We start from the raw sequence: 22316 nt of genomic DNA on the forward strand, positions 1-22316 counted from the left end.
CCTTCCCCGCTCATGCTCTGTCTCTCAAAAATGAATAAACGTTAAAAAAAAATTTTTTAAAGAATTTTAATGAAGCTGGGTAACCCTAAACAATCATGGAGAAGGGGGAAACGTAAAGGAAAAACGAGGAGATGGTGCAAGCTAATCCTTCACCTTTTCCCTCAATTCTTCAGCTTTATTAGAGGAACAACCAAAGGAATACTAGAGAGAGAATCTTGACCAATTTTCCTTTCTTGCTACGCAGTCTTTACAACAAGATTCTACACTACGTTTAGTCTGTGTTTAATACATCTGGCCTAAAAAGCAATTCTTTCGAAGACTGAGAAGATTCAATGATCTGTTTTTACCAGGAAATGACTGTCTAGTTACAAAATTAAGTAGACTGTTTTTTTTTTTTTTTAACGTTTATTTATTTTTGAGACACAGAGAGACAGAGCATGAACGGGGGAGGGGCAGAGAGAGAGGGAGACACAGAATCGGAAGCAGGCTCCAGGCTCTGAGCCATCAGCCCAGAGCCCGACGCGGGGCTCGAATTCACGGGCTGTGACATCGTGACCTGAGCCGAAGTTGGACACTTAGCCAACTGAGCCACCCAGGCACCCCAAGTAGACTGTTTTTGACATTAAAAATTATCTTTCTGTCCTAATTAAGAGAAGCTATGTTACAAGTGCAAATTTCTCTCCCTTACTTTAAAACCACCAAAATGAATATAGTTTCAATTTGCATTTCATTCATTTTGCTTTTAAAACAAACTTTTTAAAAATTTTAAACATTTATTCATTTTTGAGACAGAGAGGGACAGGGCATGAGCAGGGGAGGGGCAGAGAGAGGGAGACACAGTATCTGAAGCAGGCTCCAAGCTCTGTCAGCACAGAGCCCAATGTGGAGCTCAAACCCACGAACTGTGAGATCATGACCTGAGCTTAAGTCAGACGCTTAACTGACTGAGCCACCCAAATGCCCCTAAAACTTTCTAGAAGTTATCTTTACACACTCTCTTCTGATGTCTGGCATACTAAAAACCTTCAATGAACAAACACTTGCTGGAAAATGTGTGGTGTCCTTTTTAGTTTCTTTGGGTTTCACTGCATCTAAATTATCCTCACACACTTTCAAGTTTTCTATTTAGGATTATATGAAATATTCCCAGAAAACTCACCTGTGTGAAGAGACAGGGATGGCTCGGTGCAACTACCTAGAGAACAACACTGTCCAATGGAACTTTTGGTAGGGATTTAAATGTTCTCTATTCACATTCTCCATTATGGTAGACACTAGCCATAAGTGACTAGTGAAATGTGGCTGTTGTGACTCAGAAACTGAATTCTTAATTTCCATTAGTTGTAATGGATTTTAATTTAAATAGGCACATCTCATGACACAGCACAGAACAGTTTGTGCTCCCCAACAAAAGCACTTTTAGTAGCCGCTTGTAACCCTACCCTGATGGGCACTGGGCATGGTTACCCATAGACCAACATCTGGAAGCCAGCTGTACTTGCTTCACTCTGATGGTTGATGATGTCTTTTGTTATTTTTTTTAATGTTTATTTGTGAAAGAGAGAGAGACACACAGTGTGAGCAGGCGAGGGGCAGAGAGAGGGAGACACAGAATCTGAAGCAGGTTCCAGGCTCGGAGCTGTCTGCACAGAGCCTGATGCAGAGCTCGAACTCACGAACTGCAAGATCATGACCTGAGCTGAAGTCAGATGCTTAACTAAGCCACCCAGGCGCCCCAAGGATGTCTTTTAGAAATCAAATTTCTTTTACCTACTTTATCTCAACACGTTTGGGTACTTGGATACTACTTATCTCACACTGTTGCAGTTAGGCAAATCCAATGATATAACAGCTAAGAGACACATACCTGCCACTAGCTATCAAATCTTTGGGAAGACTGCTTCTATGTAACTTTTAATCATTTAAAAAATGACGGTATTGGATTAAATAATCTCTAAAATCACTTCAAACTCTAAAGTGCAATAAGTTCATCCACATTTATTTAAGCATCTGAAAACCAATGTTCAATATGGAAACTCATTTCTAACTAAAATTAGAAACAATCTGCAGAACAGTCTTAAGGAGCTCTTGCCTCTCTAGAATCGCTTCCAGATCTTTAGCTCAAATATATCAGGTCTTTCTTTTTTTTAAATGTTTATTTTTGAGAGAGAGAGACAGAGCATGAACAGGGGGGAGGGGCAGAGAGCGTGACACACAGAATCTGAAGCAGGCTCCAGGCTCTGAGTTGTCAGCACAGAGCCTGACGCGGGGCTCAAACCCACAAATTGTGAGATCATGACCTGAGCCAAAGTCAGAAGCTTAACCGACTGAGCCACCCAGGCGCCCCTCACATATATCAGTTTTTAGCACAATAAAGTACAAAGACAGAACTACTAAACAAACATCAGTTCAGAATCAAGCAAGTTGCAAACCTAAAAGGTAGCCAAAAGAAAAAGAAATGTCTCTACTTAAGAGTTTCTATTCAGCTCATTAAATAAATCATCATTATCTGTGACAAAACACTTTAAAAAGTTCACAAGTTATCTTATTACCAGAATAAATAAAGATACTTTTTTTTTTTTTGACTGAGAGAGAGTACGATCAGGGAGGGGCAGAGAGAGAGGAGAATAGAGGATCCTAAACAGGCTCTGCACTGACAGCATCAAGCCCAATGTGGGGCTTGAACCCATAAACCGTGAGATCATGACCTGAGCCGAAGTTGGATATTCAACCGACTGAACCACCCAGGCGCCCCTAAATTAAGATACTTCTTAATATTTTTGAAATGTACCCTTTTTCAATTCTTCTTTTTTTCAAAATTTTAGCGAGTTTATTTAGTCCACGGAGACTAGTGGTAATATCATCATTCATGGCTGTGGAATCAATCCTCATCTGAGCTTCAGCATACGTAAGAGAAGCCTAAAAAAGAAATCAGATGTTACTATAACTCTTATAAAAACCAGTTTACTATATTTTCATACTTCCACTATATACTTATAGCTAGATTCCTAGCTATACTATTTATACTCCACACCTATAACCTCTGGCTCATTATTTTGTATCTGATGCAACACACAACATAAGCAAACTCATGTTAAAACAAAACAGTAGTATTCATTGGTAAATAAATTGCTTAAACTTTAATTACTTTCATAGTTCAGTTAACGTATAAATACTTAGGTAATGCTTAAATAAAATAAAAAGGGAAGTTATATTATTCTCGGACAATGACTGTAAAGTGAAATCCTTTCCAGATGATCACTGCTTCCTTACTCAATGGCAAATAATTAAGAAACTATAATAATGTAGACATGTTTTACAGAAAATCTACGAAATACCCCATAGTAAGTATCTAAAAATAAGACCAATCGTAGGAAAAAAGATTTCAAGTAAGTTCTAATTATAATCTGAACACACAAATAGTGCTTCTGTTCCTATTTCACATCTCATCGAAAACTACCATTTTTTAGCTTATTTAAAACTAAAAATAAAAATAAAAGCACCTTCGCCAGTAAAAATCAGGAATAGCCTCAGAGAGCTGGATGATACCAGCCAGGTCAGATTCTGGGGAGAGGCAACTTACCTACTAGGAATTAGGAGTTCCCCTTCTAAAAATGTTTTCTGTTGTATATTCACTAAATTTTATTTTTCATACGATTTTGTTACACTGACCAAGTCTGGGAGAAAAATAAACTCATCCTTTTAAAAAATACAAACTGAGGAAGGCTTCAATCATTCACACGTGGCTGTCAGCCCAACATTGCTTTCTTTTCCAACCACTAGTTCATCCAGAACTGCTGAAGGCAACTAGTTGATGGCAAACCTCAGGCGAAGATTCAGGGCAAAGGGAGAAGAGAAGGGAATCTGGGTAGTTGGCAATAAAGGGAAGGATGAGAAAGTTAGCCTGGCTCCCTTTTGTCTGACCTGAGCTCTTAGGCTAGTTCTGCTGAAATCCAACCATAATTCCTCACATCATTTCTATGAAAAAATGTGAGTAAAAGAAGACGGTGTACATGCCAACTTTGAAAATACTGACGGGTTATAAGTTGGAACCATTTCAAATGGTAGTGTTCCTGAGTTGAAGCAAAAAGTCATCTATTTAGTCTTCTCAAGTATCCAGGCTTTGCAAGTTTCTGAATACAAAATAATGGCAGCAAGATTTAAGCAGAAAACTAGAAAAAATTAGATTTTGCTGCAGCACTGGGGGAAAAATTTAATTTGTTAAAACCCGACTTTTCCAAAACCATCTAGAATACTGTGAAAAGTACCCAAGATTTTAAACGTTAAACTAACCATGAAACTAACCTTTGAATTAATGGCACTTTTGGTAAACCTCACTTTTAAGATTTCAGCATTGTGATTCATTTCCCAAATACATGAAAATGCCAACCTACAGGGAAAGTAGACAGTGTTGGTTAATGGGAATCAGTCAAAATAGTAAGTATTATGTTCTTATGAAAAAACATGCATAAATACCTGTCAACGTTACATCTTAAGGAACACAAGTTAGAGCTAAGCAACTCTGGAACCATGTCAATCCTCTGGAACAGAAAATAAAAAGAGTGGCAGACTACTTAGCTACAGCCATACATGTATTTGAGGTTTTATTCTCAAATAGCATTAATTTAACAAGGGGGAAAAAGTCTTTGTGCATAAAACTGAGAAAATATGAAATAAGTCTAACTCTAGAAAAAGTATTTCCACACAACTGTTATAAACGGGAAGAAATAAAAGGAAATTGGACTTCATGTCAGTGGATGTAAGTAGAAGTCCTCTCCACAGCCACCGAGCTGTCCTCCGAGCTTGCAATCTCTGCTCTGTACAGCAAGTTTGTACTAGGTAACAGACACGAGCCTTAACAGCTCTAGGACTGGACCTTTCTCCTCCAATGCCCAACTCAAACCACATGGTGTTTCATGGTGCCACAAAATTTTTATTAAAAAAAGTCACATGGAAGAACCTTGACAATGAATTCGTAATAGACTAAGCTTAACTTTCTTTTCTATTAAGAACTGGCAAATTACGACAAAATAGACTCATGACTTAATTTAAAAGCAACAGAAAATACCTTAGTTACCCACAGCTAACAAGTTCTATGTTACATAACAACTTATATTAACTAAATCTACTTGTTATTTGGGCCACTCAATAACAAAACGCATTGCAGTATCTTCACTGATTTAAAGTCACCTTTTTCTATGTATGCCTTTTAGCTAATTCACGTATTATTCCAGACTGTTAAGAATTCAAAAGTGCCTGTAGTTTTGCACAACTCACATAATAGTTATTCATCATATTTCACTAAATACTGAAGCTGGATACACCCTTCTCAGGAAACACCTCAGATTATTTACTATTAAAAATAAAACAGGGGCACTTGGGTGCCTGAGTCGGTTTAGCATCTAACTTTGGCTCAGGTCATGATCTCGTAGTTTGTGAGCTCGAGCTCGACATCGGGCTCTCTGCTGTCAGCACAGAGCCTGCTTCAGATCCTCTGTCTCGCTCTCTCTCTCTGACCCTCCCCCACTCACTCTCTGTCAAAAATAAACATAAAAATATAAATTAAAAAAAATAAAATAGATGATGAGAAAAGTTACAAGCATGTGTCAAAATTCCATTTTAAATTTAACTCATTTACCTTTTCACAAAGATACACTGTTGTTCCCCTTCTGGCTGACTCTTGATCCAAAGCATTTCCTGGCCTAATAAAATGGCTAACATCTGCAATATGAACACCAACCTTAAAAAGATAAAAATAAAAGGATGTCTACAGGATTAATTGGATAAATGTACTAATGGAATTCAAATGAAAAGAAATAGAGCAAAACTGACAAAGCACAGTCACGTTTACCATTTCAACTTTGACACATGCCCGTTAGTATAACTGACTAGGCATGAATAATTCGCAAATTCTACAATGGGTCAAAAGAAAATGAACTCAAAAACAGAACTATGTATTTGGATAAGAGCATCACTAGAAGAATACCTCCAAATTTCCATTTTCAAGTTCTCTACAATGCAGAGCATCATCTATATCAGTACATCCCGGTGGGTCCACACTACAAACACACAGATGTCTTAGGTCTTCTCGGTTTTTCATGTCCTAGAAGATGCCACATTATTAAGAAATAAAAAACTATTTTGATAGTACAAATCAAACAGCTCTTACAAAATCAACAATCTCTATACATGTTAAAAGAAACTTTGTTAAAGATAACCACACATTATGATCTGTAACATATGGTTTCTTCACCTTTGAACAATTTGACATAAGCTAGTGTTGGTTTCCCAGAAAAACATTATCTTTGAATAAAACAAATGATTTTTTTAATACCTAAGAGTTCTATATCTAACTAAATGCAAGCGAGTAAGGGACTATGGTTTCTATGTATTTAAAAACACATACAGAAATCAAATTAGCCCAGACAGAGTAATTTATAAAGTCATTACATTCTTTTCAACTTACCTTTTCAGTAATGCTCCAGGGCATCTTTGGTAGAAAGCTAAGAACAGCCTGGGAAAAAGGCTGATGGGGAACGTCATGCTCAAGCAACAGAACTTCTGTTTCAGTCTCTTTATCTCCAACTTCACCTAAGTTTTTTACAAAGTGTCCCTAAGGCCAAAAAGTATTATTAAAAAGGTGAATTTAACAGCTTTTTGTTTGGTCATTTATGTTTTATTATTACATTAAATTCTTGGAACATTTATATATCACCTTAGAATTTCTAAATGTTCCCAACGCTTTTTCATTTTTTTTAATGTTCATTTTTGAGAGAAAGAGAGAACGTGTGTACGATGGGGAAGGGACAGAGAAGCGGGGGGGGGAGGTTGGGGGGAACAGAGGATCTGAAGTGGGCTCTGTGCTGACAGCAGAGAGCCCAATGCAGAGCTCAAACTCACAAACCATGAGATCATGACCTGAGCCGAAGCTGAAGTCAGATGCTTAACCAACTGAGCCACCCAGGTGTCCCCCAATGCTTTTTAAATTTTTTTTTTAATGTTTATTTATTTTTGAGAGAGAGCATGAATGGGGGAGGGGCAGAGAGAGAGAGAGAGAGAGAGAGAGAGAGAGAGAGAGAGAATATGAAGCAGGCTCCAGGCTCTGAGCTGCCAGCACAGAGCCTGATGCGGGGCTTGAACCCACAGACCGCAAGATCATGACCTGAACCGAAATCGGTCACTAACCGACTGAGGCACCCAGGCGCGCCCCCCCCACCCCCCAATGCTTTTTAAAAATGAGTCTATAAATCTCAAATGATTTAGGATGGAGACTTCCCGAGGGCCCAATTTTTATACAGCAAAGTGTCTGTTTGTTTCCAATGATCTTTAAAGTTTAAAATGTACTTCGAATACAGTAGCTTCAAAATTTATTAGAATCTACTAAGGTTTCAAACACCATTATCAAAAGCTATTTGTTAGGAAATTTCAGTAAAAACAATCAAATGATTTACATTACAATTTCATGACATTAATTTTCAAACAGGATATACCACTTACTAGGTAACTTTGTGGCATATTCCTACATTCCAGTATGAATTTTATTACAAAAGCAGATTCTACTTTAACTAAAAGAAGCAATTTTATATCCAATTCTTAATTTAATATTCTAAGATAAAATAAATCATTCAAGCTTACGTTTGGATATCTGGAATTTCTGGGCCAACCATCAATAGCAACAATAATTCTCCTTCCTTCTAATGTAGAAGCCTGTCTGGTTTCTATTCGAATTCTAGGGATTCTCTTATCAGCAGGGGTAAACAGATGTCTTCTTGACTAAAGAAAATCAGGACAGTAGATTTTACATACAGACATACAAATTTGAGGATAAGGGCATGGGGAGGCTTCTAAGTTCTTTTAATGGGTATTACTTTTAATTACATTAACATACTCTTTACTCACCTCTTTAATATCAGACTTGGAAAGCATGCCACAATATGGTCTCCAATTTCTTTTTATTATTCCTACAACTCTACCTGTAGGCTTTAACATTTTTTCATTTACAGCAGTCTTAAGCTGAGATTTAAAAATAAAAATATTCAAGTTATTTTCCTCCAAGTATAATGAGACAATTTCTCTTCAAAATCAGAATATGAATATGAATATTAATACTTTCAGGCAGTAAATTATGACATAGAGCTACAGAATCTTGATGCCTCAAAATTCTGAGAACATGCCAAACCAAACCATGGAAATAGTTCCATAATAATAAAGCACTATAAAAACAATCAAAACAAAGAAAAAATACAAATATAACTGAATACGTTAGAACTCAACTCTTCAGTTTATAGACACACACATACACAGACACACACACACACACACACACACACACACACACAAATATTTATAGGATCCGTGTCCAGCATGGAGCCCAATGCAGGGCTTGAACTTATGACCCTTAGATCAAGACCTGAGCTGAGATCAAGAGTCAGATGCATAACCACCTGAGCCACCCAGGCACCCCTCAACTCTTCAGTTTTAATACGAGGATTTACTGACATACACACACACACACACGCGCACACACACACAGGTCTGGGAATTAACAGACTAGGATTTTAGTAGCAGTTTGCACTAAATAACTACGTGGCAACTATTAATTCATTACAAAGAGATATACCTTTAGAGGTTCTTCCTTATCTAAAATAAAAACCTAAATAAAAAGTATTTTTTAGAAATAGCTGAGGGATTTTACAGTATTTCAACTTCAACGCTTTCCTATGGCCTGGACTCTGCAAGGATGTTAACAGCAAAACTCTAGAACACTGAAAATAATTCATAGAAAAAGAACTACTAACGTGAATTTCAACTATCTGTGTTATTATAATTCTAAAATACAGAAATAAATGAGTCCTATCAGGTAGACTTTAGATCATGAGAAATGAGTGAAAGCATTCTCTTCACAGTAAATATGGTAACAGAGAAGGAATTAAAAGACCTTTATGTGAGGGCCTATAGGTACATCTATTATGATGATGGGATTTTAATATTACTTAAAAGCAACTCAGAAAATTTCAAATTTGTATTTACTTAAACCTCACTAATTCAGACAGATCATGTAACTGAATGGCAAAATTAAAGTTTCATAAGCAAGTTACAGTCGTTTTGCATTTAAACCCATTTATTTGAGCAAACTAAGATATTAATTGAAAAGAAAACTATTTAAATACTTAACAGGGAAAATAACCAACTACGTGTATAAAATGTATTAAACGCACAGAACTATAATCTTAATCAGTAAATCTGAAAGCAGTGAAACTTGTTTCATTTTCTCCAAAGCTAAAACATAAGTGAACTATACAAAGCTACACAAACAAAAGATAAACCTGCTTGGTTTCATACAATGCGTTCTCTCTCCTCTTCTTTTTCCAGATCATCTTCATTTTGCCCTTCATCGTGTAAAACCACAGAAGATGGTGCCACCCACTGATTCTTCGGAAGAAGCTCTACAGCCACAATATCTTCATGAACAGCTCGGTTTAAATGTTTAAGTCCCTGTAAGATTATCTGTGTAAAACAGCAAATGACATGTGTCCAGATATTTTTAATGACAATATAAGAATGGGAAGGCTGCCTAACAGAAGAGATATCCTGAATGTTTCTATGTATCTCCAGTTCTCCTTTATATTTTTTCCTCTTCTATAGTGTCCCTTTACTCTGTCCTCTCAATTTCTCAATATCAAGTTGAGAATACATGTCAGAAAGTAGGGGCTGTGTTCATGGCTCCACCATAAATAACTCTTACTTTAGTACCAAAAGATCTTGGGACAATTTCTTAATCTAAATCTCAGGGTACAGACAGGTAGCATGAAAAAGAGTACCTGCTTTCATAAGCACAGGTGGAAATTAAGTGAAATGCGGCATTCAAAGCATCTAAAAGACTACCTGGCAAATAGTGAGCACCCAAAAATGATAACTATTTGCTTTAAAGTGTGTGAAGCCCTCTGGAGCAATTCTATGTTATGTAAACAGCATGTCACATAACTAGCCATCATTCAGAAAACAGGCGCAGCCTACCTTTTGATTAAATTTTCATTTTCTTAAAAATGGCTAAATAAAAAGTTCTTTTCTTCAATAAGAAGTTTTCTAAAATAGTGATTTATTCTATTATCTATGATCTATCACATAGCTGCCTTTAAGCTGATACACTTTGAAGGGTAAATTTAAATTCTCATACAAAATTTTAAACACCGATGAAAGAAATCATGAACAAAAACTATTTTACTGCATATGGAATTTATGTACACAACACTTGCCTCTTTATTTTCTTCATCATCTCCATGAACCCATACTGTAGCTTCTAAGTAATTTTCCCTGCTGGCTCTAAATGTTCCCTGAAGGTATGTACCAGATTTTATGCCCTGTTGCAGCTTACTTAAAGGAAGATGCTCTGAAAATATTATTCTTCCACTTTCTATTTCATTCTGTGAAATAAGCAAACCAAAAGATGTGGTTAGTACGTGAATCTTCCACACGCTCCATACACAACTATTATTATCACTATCAGGTATTGTTTTTAAAAGACCTTCCACATTATGGAATATACAGCTCCAGTATATATAGCACAGTAAGAAAAAAATTCTTTCTATTCTTAGGGCAACTTACACAAATATTTCAATTTCATTACAATCAGGCGTTTAGCCACAGATGTCACTAATAAATTCTGCGTGTCCCTTCCTCCCACACCAGGCCTCCCAAAATGAAGGTGTGTAGTTAGCAGGTCAGATGAGTGGGTAGGTAAGTAAAGTGTTTTTGAAGGCTCAGTTCCATGAACAGAGTGCATTTACAAGAAAAGAACAAGAAAAGCTGTTTCTATTTTGGACTTGTTAAATAGTTAAGAAATAAGATAGAAGCAGGTCAGGAAGTGCTTCAAGTTTGCCACAACACCTGTTAGGATTCTTAGAGACCTCAACATCCAAAACCCGCACTGCTTGGCTCCTTTAACTACCCTTTTCATCTCCCACAATTTCCCACCTTCCAAGGAGATAACTTTATTCCTTCTCCTTTTATCTTTAACTCTCCCATTTCCCTGTTTTCCTGCCTCACTCAGATGAGTGACTTCAATCTCCATACTGAGAATCAAAAGCAGTCACTAGAGACCTACCTCATCCTCCAACCACTGCATCCGTCCACCTACCTGATCGATACCAAAACCTCAGATTTCTCTCTTGTGACAATGAATAGAATGATTCTGTTCTTTTGGTTGGGCGCTACTATCTCCTCTGCTCCATTCAAGGACTCTGTCCTGTGATGATCTCCTCTCTAGGGTCAAACTCCCCCCCACCCCCACTACAACATTCGTACCATCATATCAACTTGGAATAACCTAGTAAATATAGTTAATTAATTTTAGGTTCTCTGGCCTGACCCTCTGTTCCACTTGACACCAGTATGCCACCAAAGCATTATCTGTAATTGCTGTGTATCTCCTTCTTCACCCGCACCCTCAGGAATCCATTATAATCAAGTTTCACTGTCAGTCAACGAAAGCCATTACTGTTGAGGTCGCTAATAATATATTGTCTCAGCTACTTCAGTGCTCCATTCTCAGTCTGACCAAGACTTCTTCAAATGACCTTTCCTTCCCTGAGACCCTTTGGCATCCAAATCATCCTTCCTTGGGTTTGTCACAGTTCTCTGCCAGCTCCTACTTAGGCTCCTCTGTGCATTCTCCTTTTCCTGATCACTAAATGTTGGGACTGTCCCAAGACTTGGTTACAGTCTCTTTTCTTCTTTATCCGTATTTATTCTCAGATCATTTCCTCCCATCGTGTCATTTCTTCCCACCTAAAACAATACCAAGAAAACCTCTTGACCCCTCTTACTCTCCAAAAACCACCCCTTTTCTCTCCTTCCCATGGCAGCATCAGAAGTGTTGTAATACTGTAATCCCCCTCTTCCCATTTTTTTCACCTATTCTAGTCAAACTTCTGCCTACCGACCGTCAAAACTACTCTGGATAGTACCTCTCACCCCCACAAATGTCATTATGCTAAATCCAATCATCAGTTCCCATGAATTTGACTTAGCAACATTTGACACAATGATCACCCCCTCCTCCTTGAAACGTTTTCTGTACTGGGCTTCCAAGAACTTCACACTCACCTGCTTTTCCTCTTGTATCTCATTTACTGGTTCCCCTCATGTTTCTGACTTCTTCTTAGAGAGCCCAAGGGCTCTTGGACCTCTTCTCTGTTCAGCCTACGCTCATTTCCCTATATCAGGGCCGCTCAAACTACGGCCCACGCACCAAGTCCAAACTGCTGCCTGGTTCTGGTAAATTACGTTTCATTGGAACACACCCAGGCTCACTCATTTATCTATTATCGATAGTTGCTCTCATGCTACAACAGCAGAATTTGTGAGTGAGACCATATAGCCTGCAAAGCTAAAAAAAAATCCACAATCTGATCCTTTACAAAAAAGCTTGCCAGGGAGAAAATATTTGCAGATCATGTACCTGATAAGAAACTTGTATCCAGATTATAAAAAAGAACCTTTATGACTCGGTAATAAAAAGCCAACCCAACTAAAAATCAAGCAAAGCATTTGAATAGACATGTACACGCACATATATAAATTAAAAAATATATTACACATAATATACAAATGGCCAATAAGCTCATGAAAAATTGTTCAGCACCCTGTTATTAAGGAAATGCAAATTAAATCAAAACCTCAATGAGGTATCACTTGACACTCTTTAAAATGGCTATAATGAAAAAGACAACATGTACTGACGAGAATATGGAGAAACTGGAACTCTCATACACTGCTGGGAGAAATGTAAACTGTGGCACACACTGGGAAACAGTCTAGCAGATCGTCAAAAAGTTAAACGTAAAATTACCATACGATGAAGCAAGTCCACTTGCACTTACCTAACTATGTATCAAAGAGAAACAAAAGCGGTCAAGAAAGACCACATTTTACATTACTCCATTTATATGAAATGGGACAGCTTACAGAGATAGGTTAGCAGTTGGGTGGGGCTAAAGCAAAGGCATTTCAGGGACAGACTGAGACCGAGTGGTAATGGATATGGATTTATTTTGGAAGAGAAGACAATGTTCTAAAATTGGATTGTGGTGATGGCTGCACAATCTTGTAACTATACTAAAAAATGTATGTCTTAAATAGATGGGTTGCATGGTATAGGACTTATACTTCAACAAACCTATTTAAAAAAAAAAGTCGTCTATGCCAATCCCGGCCTCACATATTCTCATTTGGTCTTGTGGCTTTATACGCCACCTGTATGTTGATGAGATCCACATTCATCTCTCTAGTATGTCTGTATGTCTAGTCCTAAACTCTCTCAAGGGCTACAGATTTGCATATCCAACTGCTCATACCATAAAGCCCGACAGCTCTAACAGTTACCTCAAACTTAAATGTCTGAAATCATACCTCTGATTTTTCACTCAATCTCACTCGCTCCCTTCAACCTGTGTAAATAAAGCAATATAGCCACCTAGTTGCTCAGGTAAAACCCCTAAGGTCATCCATATTTTTCATAGCCCCAACCAATCTACACCAAGTCCTAAAACATCTATCTGTAACATATACCCAATATCTGACTACTTCCCACTACCTTAACTGCTACTACCATGGTCCAATTTTCTACCCTGCCGAGTCCTAAAATATCCTGACTAGAGGACCCTGCTTCTAATCTGTTCTCTTAGAGCAGCCAGATGGATCTTATTATTCTCCCATTCAACCACTGTCCGGCACTCATGGACTAAAATCTAAGGTGTTCACCATGACTCATTAAATCCTACGTGATCTGGTCCCTGCCTTATTGTTCACTTCATTTGTAACATTTTCTCCCTTGCTTACTCTATCCTAGGCACACTTTTCACTGTCTCTGGATCTTGCCAACTTATTCTAACCTCAGAGCCTTTGAACTTGCTAGCCTTCTTCTCTAAGAAATGTTCTTCCCCAGTTACTAACATGGTTAATGCCCTAACATAATTCAACTAAAACGTCCCTGTCTTGAAGCAAATTTGCTTAGTTAGTATCCTTTACATCTCAGCTTAGACATTACTTGCACCAGGAAGCCTTGACATCACAAATCTGGATTAGGTACTAAGTACAGTCAGTTCTCCTATGCTTGTTTTGAAAACATGAATGGGTTCTGATGCAACTAACATATTAAAAGATACTGGGTGAACACAGGAAACTGCAGCTAGCTGAACAAAGCCGCTCAGGAACCCGCAAAACACACTCACCTCTCCAACGTCTGTTACCTCAGATTCCACATCATCTTCACGTACCTAACAACTTTTTGTCCAAATTTAGATAACTCTCTTTCCACCACTTCACTCAGTTTTTGAGTGTGCCCCAAGCTCATTTTCCCGTTAGCTTTGCTGCCTTTAATACATGAATTTGCATGACACAGTGAACTTGAATATACATGTTATATTACAACAGAACTGGCTGGAATTTCACCCTATCCTACACTAACCTTAAAACAATCCTTGATTGGGGCGCCTGGGTGGCGCAGTCGGTTAAGCGTCCGACTTCAGCCAGGTCACGATCTCATGGTCCGTGGGCTGATGGCTCAGAGCCTGGAGCCTGTTTCCGATTCTGTGTCTCCCTCTCTCTCTGCCCCTCCCCCGTTCATGCTCTGTCTCTCTCTGTCCCAAAAATAAATAAACGTTGAAAAAAAAAATTTAAAAAAAAAAAAAAAAAAAAAACAATCCTTGATCAAATATTATACATTACCAATGTTAGATTACTTCTTTCTCCTTCTAGACCAGTGCTATCCAAAACAACTTTGAGATAGGAATATGCTTTCTGTGATCTCCAATATGGTAGCCATGGGACACAAGTGTGAGCATTTCTAAGGTGAGTAATGCAACTGAGATTTATTTTTTTTTCGTTTTTTTTTTTTTTGTTTTTTTTTTTTTATTTTTGAGACAGAGAGAGACAGAGCATGAACGGAGGAGGGGCAGAGAGAGAGGGAGACACAGAATCAGAAACAGGCTCCAGGCTCTGAGCCATCAGCCCAGAGCCTGACGCGGGGCTCGAACTCACGGACTGCGAGACCGTGACCTGGCTGAAGTCAGACGCTTAACCAACTGCGCCACCCAGGCACCCCGCAACTGAGATTTAAACTGATTTAAATCTGAATTAAACTTAAACAGCCAGATGCAACTAGTGGCTACCTGTTAGAGCAGTCTCTGAATCTATATTCTAAAAAAAATATCAAGCCCACCTTTTATTTTCTCACTTCCTTTTAGTTTTGTAAAATAATCATGATTGAAGATAAGCAGGGTGAAGGAAAGACTGGATGTCTGTCTAATGTCCTATCACATAAATCTGTTTCTGTAATAACGATAGCTGCCATTTACATTTACCGTAGCTGTGTGCCATGCAGTGAAATAAGAATTTTATTAATACTGTTATTTCATTTGACTCTTATAACCATGCTATGAAGTCATTGCTAAATCTACCTTATATATAAGGAAGTGAGTGCCCATGAGGTTCACTGATTCACTTACCATGCCCTCCCATATCCCACTATTGTAGGAATCCCTTTATTCCTCTTTCTGCCTCTAACTTTGCCCTTGATACAATGCATCATCTCACAAATTGGAATCAGAATGGTCTTTCCAATGAATAACATTTCTGATCATTCTCCCCCATTCCTCCCAGGCACACTCTCATATACTCTTAATTTCTTTCAGCCTGCCTTTAAGAGGTAGGAAGCCCAGAATCCTATCTGCTATCTTTCTCTTCATAGCAGTCCTTTAGAATAAGATAGTTTAAAAATTACTGACCTACAGAATAAATTCTAGACCTTCATTAGATGGCCCCTACCCTTCCTGTGCTATCTCTTACGGTTCCTTCCCTTCTTCCTTCAGGACTAATGCTACAGCTTTATGCTCTCTGTCTGCACTCACACTACTTCCTTATTGGTCAAATACTTATGCCTCATTCACAAACCAGCTATGGATTCCTTTATCCATTCATTCTAATGGTGCCACCATGTGACAGGTCCTACTCAGGTTGCTGAGAGTGTATTAATGAACAGTGCTAGTTTAGAAAGTAAAGTCTTTCTTTATGAATGGCATTTTCAGGGGCATCTGGGTGGCTCAGTTTTTGGGCATCAGACTTCGGCTCAGGTCATGATCTCAAGGTTCGTGAGTTCGAGCCCCCATCAGGCTCTCTGCTGTTAGCACAGAGCCTGCTTTGGATCCTCTGTCTCCCTCTCTCTCTGCTCCTCCCCCGCTCTCTCTTTCCCTCTCAGAAATAACAAACATTAAAAAAAATTTTTTTAATGTTATTTTAATAAGCCTATTATAGTCACTCTTGTTTAATACCCAGCTCCTAATGAATTCCAGGTTACCTACTGATATTCCAATTTTTAAATTTGTTTAACTGTAAATCTAATATCCCAAAGTGGCCATTTTAATACTTTCACTTTTCAAAAACAAAATAAAACAAACTCAAACTTACCCCTTCTTCAGACAAACAAGCAAGACGATCTATGAGTTCTGGGTTAGCAGTTAGGCTCTTTACATATTCTTCACCTGAAAAGTAAGTTTTGTTGTTCTCAATAAAATCAAGTGATTTTTTTTAGATAAGAAAACATGAATAATGTTGTTTATGATATTACATCTATCAATTTTTCTTTTTTAAACCTGCATCTGTTGATATGGTCATGTCTAAGCAGAAGTATCAGGTTAAGCATATCTATGAGTTTTTATTGCAAAACCAAGTACAAAGGGTGATAGGGAAAGTTACCAGCCACTGGCCACCACAACTTACTTGGCTGAGAAATGCTGAGAAATTTAAAAATGCAAAATATCACATGAAGTTATATAGAAACATGAAAATATTAAATATTCAAGTGACCATCTGACCAAGGGTCTGACGGTAGTTCATATTTGCAAATGCCTATAAAAATTAACAGCTTCAGGGCATCTGACTGGCTCAGCTGGTTACGTGTCTCACTCGATTTCAGCTCAGGTCATGATCTCACAGTTTGTGGGTTCGAGCTCTGCATTGGACTCTCTGCACTGACAGTGCTGAGCCTGCTTGGGGTCTCCCTCTCTCTCTGCCCTTCCTCCACTGGCATGTGCTCTCCCTCTCTCAAAACCAAATGATGAGGGGCGCCTGGGTGGCTCAGTCAGTTAAGCGTCCGACTTCGGCTCAGGTCAAGATCTCATAGTTTATGAGTTTGAGTCCTGCGTCAGGTTCTGTGCTCACAGCTCAGAGCCTGGAGCCTGCTTTGGATTCTGTGTCTCCCTCTCTCTCTGCCCCTCCCCCACTCACACTCTGTCTCTCTCTCTCTCTCTCTCTCTCAAAAATAAACATTAAAAAAAATTTTTAAAAAACAAAAAACAGATAAACTAAAAAAAAAAAATTAACAGTTTCTACATTTAGACTTACAAGTGAAAGCTGGTATTCCTTCTTCTATGGCTTTTTCTTTGTTTTTCTTGTCATTTGTTATGAAGATAACTTGCAGGTGATTCTCTGCTGACATTTTCTTCAAATGTTCATTGTACCATTTTGCTGCCACTCGAATAGCTCTATCATTTCTGTCATTAGCATTTTCTCCCTGTTCCTGTTCTACATAAGTTTCTCTAAATACAAAGGAGAAAATGAAATAAATGAAAACCAATAGAAATAATATATAAAGTCTTAGGACATATATGCTAAACTTAAAAGTCCATGGTACGTATTTTCCTCTTGAGTGCATTCAGATTCATGCCTCAGGAAATATATGAGAACCTTATAGTTTTTAAGACAATGATGGCTTGAAAAATAATGTTATTAATGAAACTATAAAAAGGCTAAAACAATTTTATTTCACAAAAAAATATTCAAGAGCAGAATTTATATTTTGGGTTGAGATCTGAAATAATAATTTATTGTAAAAACTATAATAAAACTTTGCAGGTTTGATAAGATCTTATTTGAAGTATAGATTAACAGTAATTCTCAAAAGCTACAAAGAGGATGTTCTAATCATATGATTCTACAGTCATTAAATACACAACACATATAAATTACCAACAGTAAGCACTTAATAAAATGGAAGAGGTTATCTAAAGACTGAAAGACCACATACAAATAATGACTGCATATTCCTTCCTAGTCTATCCACTCTAAATTCCCAAATATGTTGGCATACTTACTTCCTTAAAATTGCTTTTCAAAGCCAAATTTAAATAACAAAATTTAGTGTAAAAGTTTTAGTACTTACAAGTAATAGATTCAATTTTCGAATCTTAGACTTGTATTAATAGTTTTTAGAATTGCTTCATTCCTCACCATTAAATGCCCCTGCTAATGCTTTAAGCTTATTAGTTAGACACAATCATTAATTTCTGAATTGGTTTTAGCTTGACTTGAGCAATAGAATCTTGGATGAGATTTGCCCGAGTGTCCTAAGATTCTTCCCACCAACTCCAGTATTGCTAAGCTCTATTCATTGCACTTAGGCAGAAAAACTGCTAACCTCTGATGAAAAATCTGATGATAATGCTCCACAAAAACTTGGTCTTTCGGCACCGAAAAACAAGTAAAGTTTCTGAATTTCAAAAAGCTAAGAATAAGATGACTACAAGTGCTTTACCAATGATTTTTACAAGAATAATACCTAAATTGGCGCTATAAAAATAAAGAGAAGGAAAAAAAAAAACAAGATAAAAACAGAGGGAGGCAAACCATAAGAAAATTTTAAATACAGAGAACAAACTGAGGGTTGCTGGAGGGGTGGGTTAAATGGTTGATGGGCATTAAGGAGAACATTTTTGGGGATGAGTGCTGGGTGTCATATGTAAGAGATGAACCACTGGGTTCTACTCCTGAAGCCAGGACTATACTGTGTGTTAACTAACTTGAATATAAATTTAAAAAAATAAATAAAAAAGAGAAAACTGAGAAATTAAATATTTTCAAATATGCAAATTCTGATGAGATTTCATTACCAGAATTCTACCGTCTAATCTACTGAGGGTGATTTTGCTGCCCAGGAAACATTTGACAATGTCTGCAAACATTCTGGGTTGTTATAACTCTGTGAATAGAGGGAGACTGGGGGTCACTACAGGCATGTAGAAGCACAAGATACTGCTAAACATCCTATGATGTAAAAGACAGCCTATTCACAATAAAGAATTATTCAGTCCAAAATGTCAACAGTGCTAAGGAAGGTTGAGAAGCCTTAATGTAGTAAAAGTATACTATACTCAACCCAGATAATTTATGTAACAAAACAAGTAACAATAAAAGGGGGGGGGGGAGAAGTAGCAATTTATTTTCACACCCTTATGCCCAAAGGGTGTGAATCTGAAATACAACAAAGAAGTCTGTTTCTTAACCTTATCTTCTTCAATGTGATCAGTTTAAGGTATTAGTTTAACTTTTAAAAACCCATTAATAAATCTGCTTTATATTGTTAAACCTCTCTTTCATAGACTCTTACATTTTATCAATCTATGTTGACATCAAATAACACAGTATTCTAGGAACCTAGGAAAATCTCATCTTCTAAGATTCTTTGAAAAAAATTTTTTTAATGTTTTTATTTTTGAGAGAGAGAAGAGACTGAGCGCGAGCCAGGGAGGGGCAGAGAGAGAGGGAGACACAGAATCCAAAGCAGGCTCCAGGCTCTGAGCTGTCAGCACAGAGCCCGATGCTGGGCTCGAACCCATGGACCACGAGATCATGACCTGAGCCGAAGTCAGCCGCTTAACCGACTGAACCACCCAGGCACCCCATCGTCTTCCAAGATTCTTATTGCTCAACTCATGCTAAAACCAACTCAAAATGAAAACGTTTTGGAAACAAAAGTACTGACTGCAGCCTAGGAGTCCAGAGACCTTAGTTCTAGGTTTGAACTAATCAATGACTATATGACCTTAGTGAGGTCCACTGAGCATTATGTCTGTACAATTGTGTAACAATCAAATAACACTCCCATAAGTATGAAACTTACCACATGTTTTCTGACAATGTCACGGTTACTGCCAGGAACTCTTCCCCAAATTTAGCCAATTGTATGGTTTTCTGGTAATTAACATAAAAATTTCCCCTACCTATGGTGCTCATTAGTGAACGTATAGAAATGCTTCTCCTGGTTATTAGTCACATCTCGGATTCGTTTATATACAGGAGCACTCCGATTTCTCACTTCTTGCAGAACTGTTTGCAGTACAATTACATTCCTGATAGCTGGGTCTTCAAGAACATCGATCTTAAAAGAATGAAAAAATAAGTAAAGTTAAACTTTGCTATGTTCACTGATAAGCTGTTTCTGCCAAACATAAAACTGTGTCGATTTAAAAAAACAAACACTAAATATACGTTAAACTAAGGAGCTATTTTGCTACAGAAAACCTTTCGGGTCTATTAGAGAATAGCACATATTAAACAGACTAAATACAAAACTTCGTAGAATTAAGACCGTTAATAAATAAATACGTTGGCCCACATGGTTTTCATTCGTAGGCACTTACAAGCTGCCTGGGAGTCGCAGGCTGGAGGCCACAGAAGCCCAGGTCCCCGGCCTCCAGACTCTTAAAATCTAAGGCAGAAGAGACACCAGGAGTTAGAAAAATAACCTAAAATTCTTATGACTCCAAGAACTCAAAAAAAAAAAACAAAACCCACACACACAAAAAACCCACAATACAAAGAAAAGAACCTTGGCCTGGGGGACAGGAGGCAAGGGTCTGCCTCTCCCTAAGTAGGTAATGTTTTTCCAAGACGCGCCTCCTTGGGCCTCATTTTCCCTATTCTGTCACACCCCCTTCTCCTGGTGGTGCCGAAAAGACCCCGGATCTCCCGCCCTCGGACGCACCTGATGCAGCAGCACATTGGTGTCAGGAAGCAAGTAGTGCGGCCAGGGGCACAGGCTGCTCGCCGGATCCAGGGGCTGCGGCTCCAGGACCGGCCCCTCGTGGGCACCGCCGCACGCCGCGCACCCGGGCGCGCCGCAGCCGATGTCGTCCCGCAAGTAATGCTCGCGCACGATCTTCATCACGCCACCTGCCCGCGTCTTTTTTAAGAAAGTCTTGGACTTGAGCATCTTGCTGGCAGCGCAGAATCCCGACCCTTACCGCGCTCTTCCGGTGAAGAGTAACAAGCAGAAGCCCTACCGCACGACTGTACTTTACCCCGAAGTTCACCCCTTCCCGCTCCAGGGTATTAGTAAATACCTCTCGCGGGAAAACGTCGAGGCTGACATTGGTTGGCTCTCTGAGGGCTGCGAGGATTGGGCAAAAACTAGAAGCTCGGGAGGATTGGCAGATCTCGGAGCCATTTCCATCCACGATCTAGGCGGGACCCTCCTGTGGACCACAGCTCCCAGCATGCGTTGCTTCCTGCGTCCGGGTGGAACCAGTCTGAGTTCCGGCGACTGTACGCTGCCGCTTCCTCCGTCCTCCTCGGGGCGCGGAAGTGGTTGTCTTGGTGACGGGTCCTAACGGTCTCCGACCTGAGATTCCTCGTTGAGGGGCTGCAACCTGAGCTTCTGTTCAGAGACGCTTTCAGGTCCTTGAAGTGGACGCGGTGGGTGGGTGGCTGGTCCAGCCTTCGACGTGGAGTAATTTGAAGCTTTCGAGGTAGCGCGCTGCGCTGGCCCTTCCTTTCCCGCGCGGGGTAGGGAATCCTAGGCTGCCAGGCTTGGTTTTTCTTCACTGTCGCACGTGTGGGCAGTCCCAGGCGCTGGTCCTTTGTAACCCAGATGCTGCCTGTCTCTGATTTCGCCTTTCTTCTTTCCTTTGAAAGGAGGGGTGCCGTTTCCCCTCCATACATCTTTTTTTCTGATCATTCAGTTTAGAAAAGCTGATATCTGTAGTACCGTAAATAACTTATTATGTCGTTTAGTATTAAAACACGAGAATTTCTAAAACCCTTGTGAAAGGGTAAGAAATTCGATTTAAAACACTTGAATTTTTCTTTTCTACATTCTTGTTTTTATTCTATCTGGAAGTCTATTAAAACGTATTCATTTCACTGTCTTCCCATTTTTTAAAAGTCTTCAGTGTTGCCTCATTGTGGAGTAAATTTCGGACACATTTTGACACTTGAGGATTCTCTGGAATCTCGATTATTAAGGTCGTATGTGTGTTTGTATATGAGGGGTGGGGCGAGTCCTACTCAAATTCAGAAAGACTTGGCCCCAGCCGAACGACCACTATCTTCTGATGTTGGGTATATTCGCCAACCTTAATTCCTGCATGTTTTTTTTCCCTTTTACTACTCTAAATCCTACTTCTACATAACCTTCCACCGATCAACTCAGAAGCGGCTAATCTCATCTTGAATGCGTGCTCCTTTTATTGGTAGTGTTCCTG

The 22316-nt window shown here is 38.7% G+C and overlaps 2 protein-coding genes across 4 annotated transcripts in view; one reads left to right on the plus strand and one right to left on the minus strand.

The window, feature by feature from the left end:
• Positions 1-21125, minus strand: part of DIS3 (DIS3 homolog, exosome endoribonuclease and 3'-5' exoribonuclease) — a 29101-nt gene extending 7976 nt beyond the window's left edge. Inside the window, exons 1-14 of one of the 2 annotated variants that reach the window (XM_047080572.1) lie at positions 20819-21125; positions 20055-20212; positions 17401-17594; positions 16465-16538; positions 10257-10424; positions 9343-9507; positions 7900-8013; positions 7636-7773; positions 6467-6613; positions 5987-6103; positions 5639-5740; positions 4477-4541; positions 4306-4390; positions 2792-2919 (exon numbers count right to left, since the gene is read on the minus strand). In XM_047080572.1, the coding sequence (XP_046936528.1) occupies positions 2792-2919; positions 4306-4390; positions 4477-4541; positions 5639-5740; positions 5987-6103; positions 6467-6613; positions 7636-7773; positions 7900-8013; positions 9343-9507; positions 10257-10424; positions 16465-16538; positions 17401-17594; positions 20055-20212; positions 20819-21046 (1883 nt within the window). In that variant the 5' untranslated portion in view covers positions 21047-21125. Of the gene's footprint in view, positions 1-2791; positions 2920-4305; positions 4391-4476; positions 4542-5638; positions 5741-5986; positions 6104-6466; positions 6614-7635; positions 7774-7899; positions 8014-9342; positions 9508-10256; positions 10425-16464; positions 16539-17400; positions 17595-20054; positions 20213-20474; positions 20544-20818 lie in introns of those variants that run through there. The other variant, XM_047080581.1, reaches the window with a different exon arrangement.
• Positions 21126-21424: 299 nt separating this feature from the next.
• PIBF1 (progesterone immunomodulatory binding factor 1) overlaps positions 21425-22316 on the plus strand; it is a 207848-nt gene continuing 206956 nt past the window's right edge. Inside the window, exon 1 of one of the 2 annotated variants that reach the window (XM_047080639.1) lies at positions 21425-21510. The gene's annotated coding sequence lies outside the window, so the exon portion shown is untranslated. Of the gene's footprint in view, positions 21582-22316 lie in introns of both variants that reach the window. The other variant, XM_047080630.1, reaches the window with a different exon arrangement.

The sequence above is a fragment of the Lynx rufus genome, unplaced genomic scaffold (genome assembly GCF_022079265.1).
Source record: "Lynx rufus isolate CCGP_SWC_20201006 ecotype Redwood Valley unplaced genomic scaffold, mLynRuf1.p SCAF_1, whole genome shotgun sequence".
Lineage (NCBI taxonomy): Eukaryota > Metazoa > Chordata > Mammalia > Carnivora > Felidae > Lynx > Lynx rufus.